Source organism: Neolamprologus multifasciatus, chromosome 5 (assembly GCF_963576455.1).
Source record: "Neolamprologus multifasciatus chromosome 5, fNeoMul1.2, whole genome shotgun sequence".
Lineage (NCBI taxonomy): Eukaryota > Metazoa > Chordata > Actinopteri > Cichliformes > Cichlidae > Neolamprologus > Neolamprologus multifasciatus.
The window spans coordinates 20,147,132-20,167,044 of record NC_140443.1 but is presented as its reverse complement, the minus strand read 5'-3'; the positions used below and the strand labels follow the sequence as shown (position 1 = coordinate 20,167,044).

The 19,913-nt window shown below is 39.8% G+C and overlaps 2 protein-coding genes across 2 annotated transcripts; both read left to right on the top strand.

The window, feature by feature from the left end:
• The first annotated feature begins 923 nt into the window (after positions 1-923).
• LOC146518510 (MICOS complex subunit Mic10-like) lies at positions 924-6,975 on the top strand. Its single transcript, XM_085158617.1, has 4 exons — positions 924-1,060; positions 6,469-6,516; positions 6,592-6,701; positions 6,793-6,975. The coding sequence occupies exons 1-4, from the start codon at positions 946-948 to the stop codon at positions 6,799-6,801; spliced, it is 282 nt and encodes a 93-aa protein (XP_085014743.1). The 5' UTR covers positions 924-945; the 3' UTR covers positions 6,802-6,975.
• Positions 6,976-10,483: 3,508 nt separating this feature from the next.
• Positions 10,484-16,494, top strand: nbl1 (NBL1, DAN family BMP antagonist). Its single transcript, XM_085158615.1, has 4 exons — positions 10,484-10,936; positions 12,002-12,182; positions 14,623-14,734; positions 15,874-16,494. The coding sequence occupies exons 2-4, from the start codon at positions 12,010-12,012 to the stop codon at positions 16,150-16,152; spliced, it is 564 nt and encodes a 187-aa protein (XP_085014741.1). The 5' UTR covers positions 10,484-10,936; positions 12,002-12,009; the 3' UTR covers positions 16,153-16,494.
• Positions 16,495-19,913: the final 3,419 nt, after the last annotated feature.

Sequence of the window (19,913 nt, the reverse complement as noted above, 5' to 3'; positions counted from 1 at the left end):
CAAACTCTTAGTAACTTTTTCTCAAATACAGTGTTTGTGTCTAACTGAATGATTAAGAAATCAAAAAGTCAAAGGTCAAATGTAGTCATATAGCACTTTTGAAACAACAGAGCTGATCAAAGTTCTGCACTTTAAAAGTATATAGTATTTATATAGATATACTACAATAATATCCATAAAATTTGAGCACAATAATCAACATTAAAAGACAATAGAATAAAAAATAATAATAAATTGCATTTGTCTAAAAGAATGTCACACTGGAGCCCAATGCCAAGGAGAACAAATGCATTTCTAATAACAACTTAAATGTGTTTACTGTCTGAGCTGTGTGGATTTTGAGAGGTATTGTATAGACCTGGTGCTGTTGCTGCAAAAGCTCGATCACCTCTCTGTTTTAAGTTTGCATAGGAGGAACTGGTTAGATGACATCTGAGCTCTTATAATTGTGTGAATGTGAAGCAGCTCTGACAGATACAAAGATGCCCGTCCATTAAAAGCTTTAAATGTAAGCAATAAAATATAAAAATCAATTCCAAAACGGACAGGGAGCCAATGAAGAAATGGCAGGCCCAGTGTGCTGTGTTCAAGTTTTTTAATACCAGTAAAAGGTGAGCTGGTGAATTCTGGACTAACTGAAGGATATATGATTGTTATATACCAAAGTCCAGGGAATTACAGTAGTCCAGGCGGGAAGTGATTAAAAAGCATGAATAACTTTTTCCAGGTCCTTCTGTGGGAGATAAGGCTTTACCTCAGGCATGAAGCTAACTTTAGTGACAGCCCTTAACGTAGATCAATTAATAAAACAAAACAAAAACCACGCCAAGTAATTACAATTTAAAGTTGTAATTTTAATTTCATAAAAGCTAAAAAGAAGAAAACGCATGAAAAGATAAAGGAAAGTGAATGGCAAAAGACGGAATACTGACGCGTTATGAAGGAATGAGTCATGTGACTTCATGCTTTTCTCGCGAGATCTTCCTGACTGCAGAAAACATGGCAGACGAACACGCACGGAAGTGGGACCGCTGCCTTGCTGACACAGCGGTGAAAACAGGTTAATTTCTTTTTATACACGCAGTGTAATTGTTTGCTGCTCTTATTAAACACTTGGATGTGTGTGAAACTTGGAGAATAAGGCGCACTACAGGTCAGAAGCAAGCGAGAAGTCATTTTAGCGGGACCTTAGTGTGACACTAAGGTCAAAGTTGTCTGCTGTACAGCTGAAACTTAATATTTGTTAACTCTGTAGTAATATATCATAAAAAAGCAGACATAGCCACGAGGTGGAAGTTATTACCTGTGTTTGAGTGGGAAAGTGTGCGAAGTCACGCCCTAAAGCAGATTCATTTATCTGTTTTTGGACTCTCTTGATCTACCTGCCCTTTCTCCACTACTTGCAGCCTTAATCAGTATCTTACAGTGATTATAAAGACCGAATAATTTATTTTAGTTATAAAACCAAACAATGTCTGCAGTTGCAGAAGGGATATACAAACTAATAAAAATGTTTTAAATGAAATGAAAACAAACTAAAACAATTCCGCGAACCTGGAAAATAACTAACTAAAATAAAACAAAACAAAAATGAAGCGGCAATATCCTTATTTATATTACTTGTTAGTTTAATTAAACAAAACTTCTCACAGCTTTCCTGACGAGGCTTTGATGGATCCGTTTATTGAGACTCTGGGTGTCTACAACACTGTCAGTCAACAGCTTACAGAAAGTGTATTTTTTTATGTAATTCCTGCTCTGATTTTCCTCTATACACTAAAAATTATTTTTTTTAATTAAATTAAAAAATAACAGGAAAAATAATAAAAACAAAACTAAAATTAAACATGAACAACAGAAAGTAAACTGACACAAGAAAACCTGCTCTGGAAACTGAGAGTAAACTTAAAGAAAAAAGAAAAGGACACTTTTAAAAAAAGAACCTGTTAAAATACCAAATTTTTTATGGTCATTCTGTCAGATAATAACCAAATAACAATTTTGTTTGGTTTATTTGGTTTTGTAAATGCTATTAGTTAACAATCTATCAGTGTCTTTTTTTTTCACACTTTAAATATCTATTTATATGACAATAACATAGTTGTTTATCACAGTTAATCTAAGTACAGGTTTGTGACATCAGTGTCTGTATACAAACATTTAAAGTTGTAATCTGTAGGGAGCAGATAATATTTTTTTTTTGTATATACGTTTGATATAAATCTTAATATGAACACCTGATTTCTTTGCCTCTGTGTTTTTTGCATGTACACCTGGTTTATTGCACTGCTGTTTTTGTTGTTGTTTTTTTTTATTTTTCCCGTTGTGGAGGTCAGGCTATATGGGCTCTGTTCTATTTATTTATTTTTTAATTTATTTTCTCTGCTGCTTTGCTAAGACTACTGTAATCTGCGGTTTACGTCAGGCTCGCTAAAAAGAAGAGGTGTAGTCAGGTGACCTTTGAACTAGTTTTACTGGTTTTTATTCATTTTTTGAACTTCAGAATCTTTATTCACACCAGGCATTAATTTGGCAGGCAAATTTTACACAAAAATCAAAAACAGATGTTTTAAGAATTTCATATTTGTAGTGTAAAGATTTTTTTTCATTTTTCTTTTTTTGAACAAAGAAAAATGTTGGCATGCAGTTCCGAGTAAAAAGGGGGAAAAGTCTCGTTTTTAGTTCACTGTTTTGCGAGCTAATTGTTAAAACAATTTTATGTAATTTTGTTTAATATTATTTATTTTAATTAGATCAATTTAGCCCATTACTAGCAGGAAGTGAAGCACTGAGAAAAGACTGAATGAGCAAGTGTTTCTTCTACTTGTTGACTTAACAAAAGCTTCATTTTTCACCATTATCTTGGCGTCTCTTTGATATTTAATATCCATAAATTTCATGGCAAAATAACAATACACAGTACTGAACAGTTTGCAGCAGACAGGCTTAAATTGCCAGAACCATCAGTTATGCAACAACACAAGCAGGGATTTCTTTCATAGTGAGAGCATTATTAAAATTTATAGATGTTTTACTTTCTTCACTGGGCTCTGGCCCTCAGTGAAAGTCACTGCTGGTGAACCACCAGTGAGTTACAGTGATCATACCGCCATGGGGTCTTCTGTGGTATTCTGTTCAGTGTTGGTCCAGCACTAAAACACTTAGACTGGCAAAACATCTGTTCAAAGATACACCTAATGACGTCAGTCTTAGCACAATAAAACGTGTAATCTTGCTGGGAGGAAAACATCTGCATCGTGGCACTGCTTCGTGCTCAGTGGAGCAAATTGCCAGCTGTGCCAAGGTGTGTCTGGTAGCCAGAGAAACACTGCAGTACATGCTCTGCTCAGGGGGATGTTAAAAAATAGTTTAGCTGATCCTACATTTATATTCATTCAAGCTTATGTGTTTATCCTATCCTTGATGTGTTAAGAACTCCCAGGATTTTAATAAAGCGAGACATAATGCTATTTTTTTTTCTCACAGCTTCAGAATATTTAGATAATCTGTTGCATGATTTAAAATAATGTTTGCTTCAAAATAAAAGTTGAGAGTGGGAACTGTGACTCAAAATGTAGCTAAAGATCACATTTTTCTTACAGCTGTGATGAAAACAAGATGGATAAATCAAGCTCTTTTTATAAAGGGACTGAGTTTCATGTAGAGTGGTGTTAAGAAAAGAGCCGTCATCGTCATAGTCAGGAAAAACGGTGTTTACCAGACATGAAGTATTTAATTTGAGGAACTTGTAAACAATGCTAGTGAGAACAGCCATTAAAAGTGAATATTCATGTCATTTCTAGAAACACTATCACATTGTTGGAACAAGCTGAGACTTGAGACTTATGTGTGCATGCAGCTATTTAAAAGTGATTCAGCATAAATACATTTTATAAATGCTTCATTTCAAAGTAAACCCCTAAATATCCGACCGATGCTTATTTTGTCAGGGGTGCTTTTGTGTTCCCTACCACTACATTTTGCATACTTTAAACAAAATGTTTGTATGTCTTCTGATCCATAAAGGTTGGTTAAAACTTTATATAATAGACTGCTCATGGTTGGTGCCTCAACACATGTCCGTGCACCCTCAGCTTTAGCTGTTAAAGACGCGAGTCCGCACCGTTGCAGTTTAAGAGGCGCTACTTTAGCCCCGTTCTCACTGATTGAGACGGGCTGTAACTGTGGTTGTTACGATTTCAACTGCCCATCATGGTGATTTCCAAGCTGCTGTTTTTCTGAACTCGTCTCCCAAAGAAGGTTTTATGTAATTATGGTACATCTACATATGGCCACAATGACACAGATTCAACCATAAATGAGCCACAGCTTCACCTTTTTTAACCAGAAAGAGCAGATACAGCTGTGCTGACAACCAGCAGCTGTGCACTCTCCAAGATTGGTCTTTTGAGAAAGAGTGTTGAGTAAGAAAAGCGTCAAACCGGTCCTGCTTTCTGTTGTATTTACAGAGCACTTTACTATTATAACCAGACAGCTTGGGTCAGCGGGAATGCAAAAACTATTATATGCATATAAAGTATTGTACAAGACGGCAAAACTATTACAGAAAAAAAATCCACTCAGCAATCCTTCAGGAGCTCTTGGGTATTTTTTCCCTCTAGGTGTCGACCTGTTTGTAGAGCCTTATTTTCATTGTTGCATCATCTGTAGTTTAAGGTCTTCGGTCGTCTGACACACACTTCTAAGATTATTTGCATTTTTTCCATGAATCCATGAATCTGAATATGAGCAAGACTTGCGAGTCCACAGTCTTGCTTGCTAACGCTGAGACAGTCTTTTGTCTGTCCTGGCTGTCTATCCAATAGTTGTTTTAAATATTCCAGTTGTGATCAGAGTGGTAGACTTTGCTAACGCTGTCATGTGAACCAGATGAATGTGGGAATCTGTGTCTCACTTCTTGCTGCAGAATGCATCTCCTGTGCAAACAGATTTCCTCCCGACTTTGTTTACGCCGGGCTATTTGGAACTGCGTGTCTCATTTGGGCGAGTTTGATTCAAAGACGTCTGCTTTCTGCGTTATGTTTAAATTGACTAATTCATGTTTGCACGTTTGTCTAGTGATGCCAGGCTGTGCTATCCCTAAACGCACCCCACCAGCCAGGCTGAAAGCTGGAAACACAAGTGGTCTGTCCAGAGTAGAGCTGCGGAATAAAAAGAAAATATTGTTACAATTTCACATTGTTATGACCTTGTCATGTTTGGCAAAGTAATTTCTTTAGTTAAAGCAGAGCAGATCCTCAACAGTGGCCTCTGTCCAAACACGCTGAATCATCATTAGTTCTAAAAGGAAACTATGCACTCAAAATCATCTTAAAATTGCAGTGTTGCAATGCAAAAATATTTGCCAGAGGTATACGACTCGAGTTGTAATTGAACTAAATTCAGTAAATCAGGGTAATTAAAAGTGACTTATTGATGTTATTTGCAGAAAATACTTCAGCTAATGATTAAATGAATAGCAACCCAATTAACAGGCTCTGGACTTGATTTGCTGGCAAAACACGTGGAGTATTTTCAGCCCTGTGGGTTGTGTATTTCATTCTTCTCCAGCACAAATGTTTTTGTTATCCACCCCTCCTTTGGAGATGTCAAGACAAAAGGAAAGATGCCAAAATGAGATGTTGATCTGCCCTCAGTTTCTGCCAGCGCTTTTACTGTATTACAGTCAGTGGAAAATCAAGAGGCTTCAAAATATGCTCTGGCTGGAGAGCAAAGGAAGACTGTGGCTGTAATAGACGGCAAATCTTAACTTCATCTAAATCTTTGCTTGAAATGGAAGCAGAAGGAATGATTTATTGTTGATGTGTGCTGATAAAGAGGATGAGCAAAGTCTTTTGTGGTCTTGTTTGACATTTGTAAGCTGTGTAATGGAGAACAGTCTTAGGGTTCTGGTTCAGGCGCACCGGTCATGCTGCATAGCTCTCTGAATCCAATTAGGAGTCGGAGGGGCCCAAATGGCTGTTTTTATGTGCTTTCTGTGCTGGCTGGCCTGCTGTTGGGTGTGGTGTGGCCTGCAGCGAGGTGAAGTTAAGCGCACAAACACATTCCTCCTCAAGATCCCACTCTGGACTCAAGAGTTCGAGCAACTTTGGCAATCTCTCTGCGCACCCACTGACCTCTCACCTCTCCTGCTCTCTGCGTTTCTCCTCTTTGGATTGGTTCCCCCTCTCTTGAACCCCTTTTACGCTTTGCTTTCTTTCTAAGTTGTTTTCTGTGTTTTGTTTTTTCTTTCCTCCCCTTTATTCCGGTCTTTTGCTTATTAGTTTAGTCTTGCTAAGTGGCGCTACCTTCCAACTTCTGCACTAAATATTTGCTCATTACAGCCGACCAGATTTTTAGCTGGCCAGTTTTCACGCTGGATGGGAGATGATCACATTACCTCAGTAATAAAGTCAAATCAATAGGAGGTAGTTTAATAAAACCACTAATAATTCTCTCTCTTTGCAGTAACGGGCCTTGGTGTTGGCATTGTGGTCTCGCTCATTGCCTTTAAACGTAAGTATTATTTCAGAAAAACCTCCTTTTCTTTTCTTAGTAAGCCATCCAACAGGGATTATTTTTCTCCGCTAGGTCGCGCGTGGCCTTTGTCATTTGGTTCAGGCTTGGGACTGGGCATGGGCTACAGCAACTGCCAGCATGACTTAAGGTCACCATATCTGATTCATGGTCGCATGGTTAAGGTAAGCGCACAGTGTACTTTTCATTGTTTATCAGAGGTCTGTGACACACGTTCACATCATGCTGCATGACTCCTCTGTGTTCATTTTTCAGGACCAGTAATAAAGGACTGAAGATGACGAGGGCTTTCTCATCTGTTTATTGTAATGCTTGTTTTTGGGGGGGGATTGAGTTTTTTTGTTTGTTTTTTGCTGTACTGGTATTAATCTGCAATGATGCCAACACTGTGTTTATAAAACATTAAATATATATTTAATAAAGTCATTGTGGGAAAAAGCTTTGTCTCCTCGGTTTTTCTGTGCGAATGTTCGAGAAGAATGAAGTGTGGTTTGGGGGTGGGAGGTAATTTTGTGTGTTAATGAGCTGGGAGACTCGAGCTCCTGCTGTTTTGGAATGAGGGCCAGGTTCAGCATCTGCAGCCCTCTCGGAGAGTGGGAGGATGAAAAGTTGTGCAGAATGGTGAAATAAAGGGAGATCAACTGTTAGATGAACAAACCTGAGCACTGACAGGAGAAAAATCGGAAAGAAGCTATGTTTGCATTCACATATCAGCTGCTAGTTTATGTCATGGATGGCTGTATCTCTTTCTGATATCGAGAAGAAAGAAACCCAGTCTGATTTTTATTCATAGTAGACCAAACAGGCTGCGGCCTGCTGTGGAGCCCTGTTTTGGGTTGCTTGCTATGACTGTGACCGTTTTCATCAGAGATTAGGAGAAAACATACTGGGAGGAATCTCTTCTGTCCTGTGTATTCATTGGCTGCGTGTCTGCTTGGCGAGATTGTTGTGAATGTGATTGATCGCTAATGTGTGGTTTTGCAGGCTGCTGGGAGAGAAGAGAAATTGTTTGTGTGAGCGTGTGCACATGCACACGTTTATCCAGCCCCCTGGTGAAGCAGAATCTGAGGAATGCAGAGAAATGCCATTTCTAGACTGGAGCTTATTACTAACAGGTGAGTTCTGCACTTTGCACGTCTGAACACAACACATGCCGTACACTTTCACATCAAAGAAAACACTGCTGCATGCACTCTCTATTACACCCGCTCATATTTTCCCTCTTCATCACAGTAACGGTTTTCCCGGCACACACATTCCTGCACACAATGGAATCATATTCATTCCCCAAGCGTTCAAAGGCCTGTTTCTTCAGAGCTGGTGTGCTGCAATGCATCAGGCACAGAGTAAGCCTGTCAGAAATTAAGCCGTGTCACTCATCCCCTGTCCATTAAAATATTTGTTTGTAAGTGAAGCATGAAACCGATAGGGGGGCTGATGAACGCATGCCAAGCTGAACACCTGTGAGCAAAGGTGCAGTGGTCGGTAGAAGTGCAGGAACAGGATGCCAGTGCGTGTGTGGGAACTGGAGGGGGAGGTAAGTGGTGAGCCAGCTGAGGTGTAATAAAGCAGCCAAAACCCAAAGGCTATACGTGTCTCAACGTTCTCCATGATGAACCATAATTACAAGACCAGTAACACTACCTAATACCAACTACTCATCTAATGGCTAAAATTGTCAAGGCTGGCAAATTTCTGCCACAAAGTACAAGACCAGATCCAGATGTGCCATGCATGTGCTCGGGCAAGACTCCAGCTTGGAGTTGCCGTGGAAAATGTTAGCATGATGTTACCAGAAGTGATAAGGTAAAGAGGAGTGAAGTACACATTTAGTTTACGTGTTCCTTTTAGCAGATTTTATACATAAAACAAGACTAATGGACCTATTTCCATGTAGTTACCACAGCTTGGCTCAGTTACTTAAGTAAAAGTAGTAACACTAAACCCCAGGACACTCTATTATTAGTAAATCAGAGGGGAAAAAGATCGTCCCATAAGTGCTATGCTGTGTTAATTTATTCATTTCACTAAAACATTTGTGCATTAATTTATATGTCTTGTTATGACAAATTGTAAATTGAATTTAATTGAAGTATGTGTTCAAAATATTACTTTTTAAGGTATAACTGTCATAAATTTTTAACCTTAATTAGTTACACGTGTTAAACTGCCTATTAACCCAAATATTAAGTTCAGTTTTATTCACAAAGTGCCAAATCACAACAGCAGTTACCTCAAAGCATTTATATTGTAAGGTGAGAAACCCCCCAAAATCGAGGGCAAGCACTTGGAGACTTTTAAACAGAAACCTCTGGCAGAACCAGGCTCAGGGAGGGGCAGTCATCTGCTGCAGCTGGTTAGGGGTCTAATCAGCCAATCACATTGCAGTAAAGCTAACACATTTAGGCACATAGACATGGTCAAAAATACCGTGAAGTTCAAACATCATCGAGCATCAGAACAGAGAAGAAGGATGGAATTGTTGCCAGACATTCTGGTCTGAATATTTCAGAAACTGCTGATCTGCTGGGATTTTCTCACACAGCCATCTGATGATGCTTTGAACAGAGAAAATATCCGTTCAGCATCAGCTGTCTGAGTAAAAATGCCTCGATTATATCAAAGGAGAATGACCAGACTGCTTCAAACTGATATGAAAGCATACTGTTGCTTACTCAAACAATCAACTCAGCTAAGGTATACAGAAGAGCTGCAACAGCAGCAGAAGACCACAGCAGAGGACACATCTGTTAGCCAAGAACAGAAAATTTAGGCTACAGTTCTCACAGGGGTCACCACAACTGGGAAACAGAAAATTTGCAGATCAACATCTCTGGATTTCTTCTGCGACAACCAGATGGTAGGATCAGATGTGGTAATAATAAACAACATGAATGCATGGATTCAAACTTGCTTGTATCAGTGGTTCGGGCTGGTGGTAGTGGTGTAAACATGTGGAGGATATTTCCCTGGCACACTTTGGGCTGCGACAGCACCAAACTAAACATCCTTTAAACACCACAGCCTACCTGAGTATAGTTTCTGACCACATCCAACCCTTTATGACCACAATGTACCCATCTTCTAGTGGCTGCTTAATTTCAGCAGGATAACATACTGTCACCATCACACCTCAAACACCTTGCACCTTTGGGAGTGTTTGTATTGAGAGATTCATATGATGGATGTGCAGCAACTGTGTGATGCTGTTAATATGGACCAAAATCTCTGAGGATTTTTTTGTTTATTCCGTTTATGCCACAAAGAATTAAGGCATTTCTGTGGTAAAAGGGTAAATCTAATAAAGTGTCCAGTGATTGTATTTCAACACTGTGTGTGTGCATGTTGTATATTTTCATAATGGATTCCCCACTGAATGCATATATTGGTTCCTGTCAGTGGTTTAGACCAAGAGAAGACACTGACATCTATCAGTATCTCACTTTGGGTATGGACTACACCAAAGGCCGAACTCCAAGCTTGTCCCCTTATGTTTCCGTTTTAAATTAGTTTTGAACGGAGTCCAATCACAAGTCAGGAGAACCGGAGAGCATAATGCATTTCAGCAACTGCTCATGAGTCTGTCAGTGGTTTCACTCCAAACATACTTAGGAGCCTGAAATAAATCAAACCCTCTGAGCTTCTGGTTAGTAACCAGCTATTGTCATTTCATCATCCCGAAGTTTTTTTTTTTTAGTGGTTTAGAGGGAATAAAGGCGAACACAGCAGGGGCTTCACATCTGTTTACCAGTTATATTTCATCAGACATTGTGTTATTAATGTTTCAATTTTCCAAACATATGTTATCAAAGCAATGCCAGATGTGTGTGCGTGACTTGAAATATGCCCTGTATGTGTAATATTCACATAATTGCATGTGTGTCTAGTTAACACGATCACTCCTGCTTAGGGAAACATTTGAAAGCGTTCCAGCACTTCCCCTCCCTCCCTGCTTTCTCTCGTCCAGAAACGGCACAGCAGGACCCCTGTCTGAGGGCTCAGCCGCGCCTAAACCCAGCCTGAGAGTTTTACAACAAAAGACAACAAGTTGGAGAGTGTTTTTCGGCGCAGGGAATTCACGGGAATTCAACCCGGGACGGGAGGAGAACAAAGGGGAGGGACGGTCTGAGCTGATGGACTCGGAGATGAGATAGCGCTCATACCCTGCCCCAGCTCCCCATCCATCTTCTTCTTCTTCCTCTCGGTTGATCGGACGGTTGCTTGTCTTACCGGATGATGTGACAGTTTTATGACAATCTGTGCTCGGGTTTTCACCACGTGATCATACTGTTTAGTTACCAGCCCACGGTGATATCCGACAACCCGGGTTTAGGTGAGGGGGGCTCGGCTCAGCGGGACCGTGGCGAAGCGCTCAATTCCCCGGCTTTCGTGAGCAGTGGTAAGTGCCTCAACTGACCTACCGGCGCTGTTGAAGAGAACGTACTTGATTACTTTAGAAAGTAACCCCATGATATAACCGCTGTCCATCCAAGTGACGCTTTGAGGTCGTCTCACCTTCTTAAATGAGCTGAATTAACTCTGGGAGTAAAAAAACATTTACATAACTGTGCAGATACAGAGGCTGTTGTGTGATAATTGTGTATGTTTTGGTTTATTTTAAAGGATGTTTAAAATTTTGGGGGGCTAATGTAAATGTAACGCATGAAGCTAAGTTAATTCAAATTCAGATTTAATGGTCTCAACTATTTGGGAAAACAGATTTTAGCTGTATCACATGTCTTCCCTTATAATTGTATATGAAACACTGATATATTATTGTAACGCTTTCCAAACTTTCGGCTGAAACCCCGCTCTCTTCTTTTTTAAGCTAAAACCCAGAGTCTGGAGTCTTAAAATCAGTCAAAGCAGGACATTATAAACATATATATTTATTTTTGGTCTCACAGCCCACCACAGCAGCCTCTTGTAGGCTCCCTGTCTCCAAAATTGATCCTTTAGAGTCGCAGACATATTGAAGTGCTAAAAAGCGTGTAAAACAGTGGATGTGGGTGACCACATCCAGACACTTTTAATAAGCACCAGGTGAAAACGATTTTGTAGCTTGTAAATGACGTTAATGGCTGAGGCATTTTTAAAGAAGAGAGCGAAACAGAGGAGAGCTTTGCCTCCCACTCCCATTGTATCCCCTCTATTCTCTGACACTATAAACCCGTTTTAACGTCCTCACTGCACACGTTCAACAAGTTTCCTCTTTTATCCAATCAAATGCACCAAACCCGGTAAGAAGAAACAATCTGACTGATGCACAATGACGTGTGGGTTGTAAGATGCTATAGGCACCAGGAAGTTGTCAATCCACATGAGCAGGGACATGCAAAGTTCAGATTTCACACCGACTGAAAACCGGTGCTGTGTGACCTGCAGGCAACAGATGGCGTGACGAGACTTTGCCTTTCACAGAGTTAACAGAGCGGCGGCGTGTTGTGGTTTTCTGCTCCTTTAGGTGCAGTCATGTGGGAGAGGATTCAGATTTGCTGCGCACTGTTTGCACTGTATTCAGCGGCACCGCCTGCACACATCAACCGCCTGGCGCTGTTCCCTGACAAGAGCGCCTGGTGCGAAGCCAAGAACATCACACAGATAGTCGGGCACACGGGATGTCAGCCTCGCTCTATTCAAAACAGGTCAGGATGAAGGCCCTCTCTGTCCGATTATCTCTCAGTGCCGCTGAAAACAAATAAAGGAGAAATGCCTTGATATCATTAGGTTACGCTATCAAGAGTCATGCCTCATTCAGTTTGTAGGGCACATTATTTAATCGGCAATCACTAAATATGTCTTTGTTCTTAGCCAAAAAGTTTCTTTAAAAAGACTGTGGTGCTCAAACGAGCTCCAGCAGAGTGCGCGTCTGCTAAAAGTCAAATAAAAAGTTTGTCTCAGATCATAATTATTAAATCTGTGTGCATGACTAGACGGCTGCATTCAGAGAGGAAGCTAATGACAAGATGTTCTTTGGAAGACTGCAGGTAGTCATGCATAAGCCTGGAGTTGTTCAAATAAACGATGATGATGATATGTTTTTTTTTATTGTTTTCAACGGAACTAAAACCAAAATTGTGTGTGCAAAACGTTTTAGGTAATTGACTTTTTTTGAAAGCAAACTACAAAGAACAAAACAGCTAGCGTGATATTATGTAGTAGAAACACGTTTATCTATGCAAAAGATCCCTGATCTGAGGTCGGGACGACAGACCCAGAGTCATGGGGTTAAAAGCTAGCGCCCACATAAATGACGTCACATCTGTGTCAAATCCAGCGTAGATCAATCCGCTGCGGCGACCCCTGGGAAATAAGGGAGCAGCCAAAACTGCCTCTTACTACAGTTATTTTGTGTACTTACAAAACTAAATAAAATGGAACCAGAGATAACTCAGGACGTGTGTACACTCTGAGTCATCTTCACAAAGAGTTGTGTTTGTGTGCTGAACGTGTAAATGTTGCCCCTGACAAACAGCATCCATAGTTTCAAATTTAAAAATACAAAACCCACCTCTGAAAGTAGCTCAAGTTTAATAAAACTAAACTAAACTAAACAATCAAACACAGTCTGGAAACTAACTGAAACTAAACAAGCAAAAACTTTAAACATAGTAGAAATAAATAGAGCCTGACCATACCGATATCCAGAATATCAGCCGATATTTTTCTCCTTCCAGACACACAGATATGCCTAACATTTGTCCCGTGTAGTTATTTATTGACTCATATATGCTCTTCCCGATTCTGCTCTGATCAGCTGATTGTTGTTTGTGGCATTTCAAACATGTTGCCAACAGGGAAGTTGCAGAGTGCCCTCCGGTGGACAAACTATTTAATGCCGACATTCGGTATTTTTATAAACGCAAATAATCTCAGTCTATAATGCTGTCTCACTGATAAATAGTACCAGCCCTGGAAATAAAAACTAACTAAATAAAGAAACAACAAAATTGCAATAACTGTGACGCAGGTCCTTTGGTTCTTACCTAAAACATAAATGTAACAAATTTAACTGACCACCACACAGTGTTTGTGCCACAGCTACCCAAAATTAACAGTATTGTTAATTACTCAAAAGCGATTTTGTATGTTTCTGTAATGTTTATTCACCAGCATGCAGAGGCTTGTTAATAAAAATGACATTTGTAATGCTGAAATATAATTATAGTTGTTATACATAAACTTTTTAAAATTAAGATTAAGATGTCAAACTACAGTTATTTACTTGTAATCTGTAAACTCTGTTGCTAACCTCGCCCTCACCCCCTGTCAACACCGGCAGGGGTTTATATAACCATAGAGAAAACAACTATGTGAATAATGAAACAAGCATAAAAACAACAACAACAACAACAAAAAACAGCATCCCTCGTGGCAAAGTAAATGTGTTTGGCACTATAAAGGATCCAGACCATAAATGTGTTATCTAAAACAGCTGGATAGGGCAGGTTTTAAAAAAGAAAGATGTTTTTGACAGATTTCAGGTGAAGTTATTAAATTTGTGAAGCGCTTCATATAAAACAAGGTCTTGTTTTATATATATATATTTAAAAAGCCCAAAAAGTTCCTGAAGCAATTGTAAGTTTTCTAAAACAATAATCAGACAAACAGGAGTATGCAGTGTTTTTATTGTGAACTATTTACTGTACTTTTCTGTACAAAAGATTTTTTGAGGCCAGGCGACAGCTAACTATTCTTTATACCTTCACGGTGCATGACTGAGAAAGCTGCTCAAAGATACATTGTTATTCCTATAAAGCTCTCTCAGTAAAACTTGATATGCATTCTTTCTCTTTCACACACTGCTTCCTGTATTTGTTTGAACAGTATTGTAGAAAAACATGTTTTCCCATCACCTTTATCCTGGCTTTCCCTTGAAATCACAACTTGGCTGGTAATTCACATTTACGCGTTACACGTCTCTGTGATTTGCCTCAAGGCTACCAGGCATCCTCAGACTTGGTAAATCAGTTCACATTTCAGGCTCTTTTTTTGTGAAATTATTACTTCTTACTCTTGCTCGGCATGAACGCTGCTTCTGTGTAGTTGAATGAGAAATAATAAACCCTCTCCTCTTTCTTGCAGAGCTTGTCTGGGTCAGTGTTTCAGTTACAGCGTCCCCAACACATTTCCACAGTCAACCGAGTCTCTGGTCCACTGTGACTCCTGCATGCCTGCCCAGACACAGTGGGAAGTGGTAAGAGTTATTGGACATTAGTCAGTTAGCAACCCCACACCAACAGTGACTTGTCAGAGTCGCAAACAAACCGCAAAGTTTCCGACATAAAGGGTGGAAAGCACGCTGTCCTCACCAGCAAAGCAAAAAAAGCAGAAGATCTCGAAAGGGAGATCAGAATAGATCATAGTTTCTTTTGTCTGACGTGAACCTTTAGCCTGTGTTTTAGATTATTTTAAGGTTCTTTGTCCCTTGTAACCAGAAGGAATCCACTCTTAGAAAAACAAAGGCTTTGTGGTGAGATGTATGTAGTTTGGAAGGCTTCCAGGTAGGCTCGGTGGATGGGAGCACAGGTGAGGTCACCTCATGTTTCAGTGGAAAGATATTGTACCTTGGAGCAGACAGCCGTTACCAGATAGTTTAATTAATTTCTGCACTTTTTTTGTTTCACAAGACAAGACGGGGAGGAAAAAGTGCCTTCACGCTCACACCTTACTGTTAATTATCTGAAAATGGACGTCTGCGCCTGCGGTTGTGATTGTTGTTTCAGGACTTTAAACAGAATTCAGTTTGAGGCAAAACAAAGTCAGCTCTCATGAAAGTGGATACTGCTCCCTGCTGCTTTGGCTCTTGATAAAATTGCTGAATGATCATTTTCATTGGATAATGGAAACAGTGAGGGGGAAGTTGCGTGAGGTCTGGAGAACTGGCTGAGCTTGTGTAACTCTTGGGTTTACGGAGGGGGGTAGTGTATTTTTCTGTTTATTTGATTTTCCGGCTTTTCCCAGTATTTCTTTATTCCATCGAGTGTCATAAACTTTGTATGAAAATACAGATCCAGCAAAACAAAAACAAAACTATGAACCAAGTGTCTGGTTAGTGGGACCAAAGACACATTAACGCATTCACAGGAGTCCATCCTATAATAAGCATGTTAAATAGGAGGTGATGGAGGAAAAACTATAAGAAAATACTCTTTAAATACTATTTAAACATAAAATATATTAACACACCTTGAGATTATTCAAAATAACAGCTTAACTTAAATACTATAGAAATCAGTGCAAGGAAACAATAAATATTTCATCTTTCTGCTGAGTTACTTTCAATTCTCAACTCACTCTTTACACATGCATGTGTGCAACTTTGTGTTGGCACAGGTGACGCTGGATTGTCCGGGCAGCGAAGACTCTCCCCGGGTGGATAAGCTGGTGGAGAGGATCTTCCGCTGCAGCTGCCAGTCATGCAGTAAGGAAGGTGCCCAGGAGGGGGCGGTGATGCAGCTGTATCCAGCAGACAACAGCCTGGATCCTGTCCCGTCTTTATCAGACAGCGGGGTTCAGTCTGACCCCCTGCCCCACACAGACACGCACTCCTACAAGCATGTTCAACTACACACAGACCATCACTCACTACCACACACATCAGACGGGGGGTAGGTCTGTAATGTTGTCGCTTACTCCAGGGGACTTTGCCGCCTTCCCCACTCTCCCCCGACACTGCATCCTCTGTACCAAGCTGTAGTATTTTAAAGGCACTTTGAAGATATGACTTCACTTTGTGTTAAAGCGTTTCTCTAAAGGCACACACACACACACACACTCACAGAGTCATGTTATCAGACGGTGTGTATGAACTCGTCCAAACGCAAAAGCCTGTGCACTCTTTTGTTTGTTGATTAGCACATTCATGTGTTTTTGTGCATCCAAACATGACTATAGTCTGTTAATAAGCTGCAGTCTTTTAATCTGCTTCAAATGCATTAAAGTCAGTTGAGATAACTCTCTTTAGTTGTCATGTTTATCTGAAAGCTTTCCTGCTGCTCTGTCACTTTTGTTTTTTATTTTTTCAATGTCACAAGAAATAAAACTGAAAGCGCTTTGTTTGTGTTGGCTCAAAGACCCACTTTCAGCTTCCTGTCAGGGACCACAAAGATGAAGCTGTGACTCTATTATGTGGTTGTTGTGTGACTCTTGGCCATGGCCACATGGTCTTGTTTTATTGTGACCAACAAAAATGTAGCCATGTCAGACTTTTAATCGATACTGGTGCCACTTACTGGAGCGAAGAAGAGCTGCAGGATGAGACCCTCCTGCTTGGTGGCCTAAATCTGATCTCAGTGCCACAGAGGAACTTTTCCCTGCACATTTACTCAATTATCTACTTTATTTATGGTGCTGCATTTAAGGGATGTGGTCATGTTTTTCCAGTCATCTTTAAAAAATTCTGATATGTCAGTTTTACATTTATGGAGTTTTCATTGAAGTTATTTGGCAATGAAAGATCATTTTTTGAGGGTTCTTTATTCAGTACCACTTTATAATTCTGATCCACTACATTTATTTCAGAATTTTAGTTTCTAAAAAAAAAAAAAAGATTTTGTATTCAGAACAGATCAAAAACTTGAGATTAGTTGTTAAATATAGTTGTGCTCCGACGTTCATATACACTCATCATGGGCGTTAATGTCATGGTGATTCTGGGCATTCTTTGAACTGCTGTTTTTCAGGGTGGAATGATTGTGCAGCACACATCCTTTGTGACTTTAAAAAAAAGAACTGGGGGGACAAGTTTTAATTTTCTATAATCCGCACGGGGTCAAAAGTATACATGCATCCCCACTAATATTTGGTTTTTAGTTGGGACACATTTGATAGCCATTAACAAGAATCAGCAGACTTCATTTAAACTCACTGGTTTTGTAAAGTTCTGAAGATCTAAGAATTAGATTTGTAGCTTTACAAAAGTTGGGAAGGTCTCTTTAAGGTCAGACAAGAGAAAGTTGAGCTATTTATACAGCTAGATATGATGGGAGGAATAAAGATGAGGCATTCAAATGTAATAACACTGTACCAGCTATCAAGCACGGTGGTGGTAGCATCATGCTCTGGGGCTGCTGCTGCCAGTGATATTGGTACATTGCACAAACTTGTGCTCAACTTGTATTTTTTAAGCCATTAAAGATACATGTTGTACAAATATATACACATTTATCTATATATTACTAGTCCTATGTGTATATATGTGTAGATTAGTAGGCAGTATTAATTAAATATCCTAATTTTATTATGACAGAAGAAAATACAAACTCCACACAGATTCAAGCCCAGGACCCATTTCCTGTCAGAGCACTGCACTAGCCACTGAGCACCATTCTGCACTTGTATAGTTTTTCTTCAGTAACAATTTATACAGGATTTTACATGTAATAGAGTACACAGTGTGCTTGCACTGCTTCTTAAATAAAGGCTTTGACTATCAGCAAAATGATCCTTTTCTCTGTGACTGCAAAGTAAGGAATGGGGTAGAAAAACCACAATCCCCATTCTGGCCAGGTAATGCAGAGTACGTATCTGACACAAAGACTTTCAGTACAAATTCTGTCTGTGAGTAACTTGCTAAAATACAGTGATGTGGTGCAGTTAGTTTGAAGAAAATGCTGATGTTTAATATATACACAAGAAACACTGTGGTCTGTTCTGTGCTTTGTTCAGAAAGTTCACAGGTGCTCCAGCAGATGTCAGCAGATGTCACAGGTAGAATCCGGAGAGGCGACATTTATTGTGCACTTTACTTACAAAATCTTCCTCCACACCATCTGCAGCGTCTCTCCACTGCTTCATCAATCAATCTTTCATCTCCATTTCTATGTCCAGGCAATGTCTTTTCTCAGCTCAGTTTCATATCCTCCTATCTTTTTCTCTTGTTCGGTGTAATTAAATTTGAGCAGCGAAAGGTTGACTGTCTGTCTGTGCTGGAAAACAAATCGATCATCTTCTTATCTGCAGCCACACAGCTGACAATGTTCTGAGGACTGCAGAGGGAGAAACTCGCAGGGATATTTGTGGACGTATCACAGCCTTCTTTCCCCCCATTCAATTTAAATGTGTTCTGTTTTCAAGCTCATACATAAAGCAAAGGCAAACACCTCTCTTATGTAATAAGCTCTTAACTGTTGTTTTATTGTATGCATTTTCTGATCTTGTTTAGTTGCACTGGATGAGTGGAGCTTCTTTTTTTGCCTGTAGAGGATGTGTAGGCGTGTCCTCTGGGTTGTTTTCAGTTCTATGAATTTAAGCTCACCCTAATCTGATTTTCCTGAGATTTTATCTGATTATCTGACAAGACTGGCTTGCATTCACTTCTATAAACTACAGCAAAGGTCACTTGATTGGACAGACACCAAGATAAACAGGTCTGGGCTGTGAGTAGCCAATGATGTAGTACAACTGTTTAAAAACTGATAAAAATACATGGTGCTACCACCGTCCACTCTGTTTATTAGATATTAGCTATCATTTATAAATGTAATAATGAAGAACATAAACACTGACCACACCCTGGAGCACATTTCTGCATCACAGAGAGAAAAAAGTGGTCTGTGAGCATGAAAACGGATGTATCTGTGGTCTAAATATATCTTTTTATTTTGCTGTTTTAAGCTTACAAATATAGTAAACACATATATTTGTGTAAACACTTAGACAATTTATTAGGTATAGCTTGCTAGTGCCGTGCTGACCTCTCTTTTGTCTTCAGAGCTGCTTTAGTTCCTCATGGCACAGATTCATGAGTACAGGGAACTCAGTAACAAGTTGACCAAACCAGTTTGAGATGATTTGAGTTTTGCGACATGGTGCATTATCCTGCTGGAAGCAGTGACCGGAAGATGGGTACACTGTGGTTATAAAAGTGTGAGCATGGTCAGCAACAAAACTTAGGTATGCTGTGTTAGTACTAAGGGACCCAAAGTGTGCCAAAAAATACCCACGAACACCATTATACCCCCACCAGACTGAACAATGATAAAAGCCAGGAGGGATCCATGCTTTCATGCTGTTAACTCTAAATCCTGACCCTACAATCCGAGTGTTGTAGCAGAAATTGAGGCTCATCATATGATCACAGAATTTGGTGAGCCTGTGAATTGTAACCTCAGTCTTCTGCTGTTGTAGCCCATCAACATGTTGTGCATTCAGAGTTGCTCTTGTGCTCACCTTGTTTGTAATAAGCTGTTATTTGAGTTACCGTTGCAGTCTCATCATTCTCTTCTGACCTCTGGCATCAACATGAGATTTTATGTGGGTGAAAATCTCATCTTTGTTATTTGTCATTTTGATGGTCAGCTTGGACCTCAGCAGGTTGTCTTAACCATGTCTACATGCCCAAATGCCCTGAGTTGTTGCATTGTGATTGACCC

Bases quoted from the DNA above. Each gene is read 5' to 3' on its own strand.
- LOC146518510 (XM_085158617.1), top strand. From the start codon at position 946: ATGAGTCATGTGACTTCATGCTTTTCTCGCGAGATCTTCCTGACTGCA. The intron at 1,061-6,468 runs GTTAATTTCTTT...CTCTCTTTGCAG, and splicing joins TGACACAGCGGTGAAAACAG to TAACGGGCCTTGGTGTTGGC. The intron at 6,517-6,591 runs GTAAGTATTATT...TTTCTCCGCTAG, and splicing joins CTCGCTCATTGCCTTTAAAC to GTCGCGCGTGGCCTTTGTCA.
- nbl1 (XM_085158615.1), top strand. From the start codon at position 12,010: ATGTGGGAGAGGATTCAGATTTGCTGCGCACTGTTTGCACTGTATTCA. The intron at 12,183-14,622 runs GTCAGGATGAAG...TCTTTCTTGCAG, and splicing joins CCTCGCTCTATTCAAAACAG to AGCTTGTCTGGGTCAGTGTT. The intron at 14,735-15,873 runs GTAAGAGTTATT...GTGTTGGCACAG, and splicing joins CCCAGACACAGTGGGAAGTG to GTGACGCTGGATTGTCCGGG.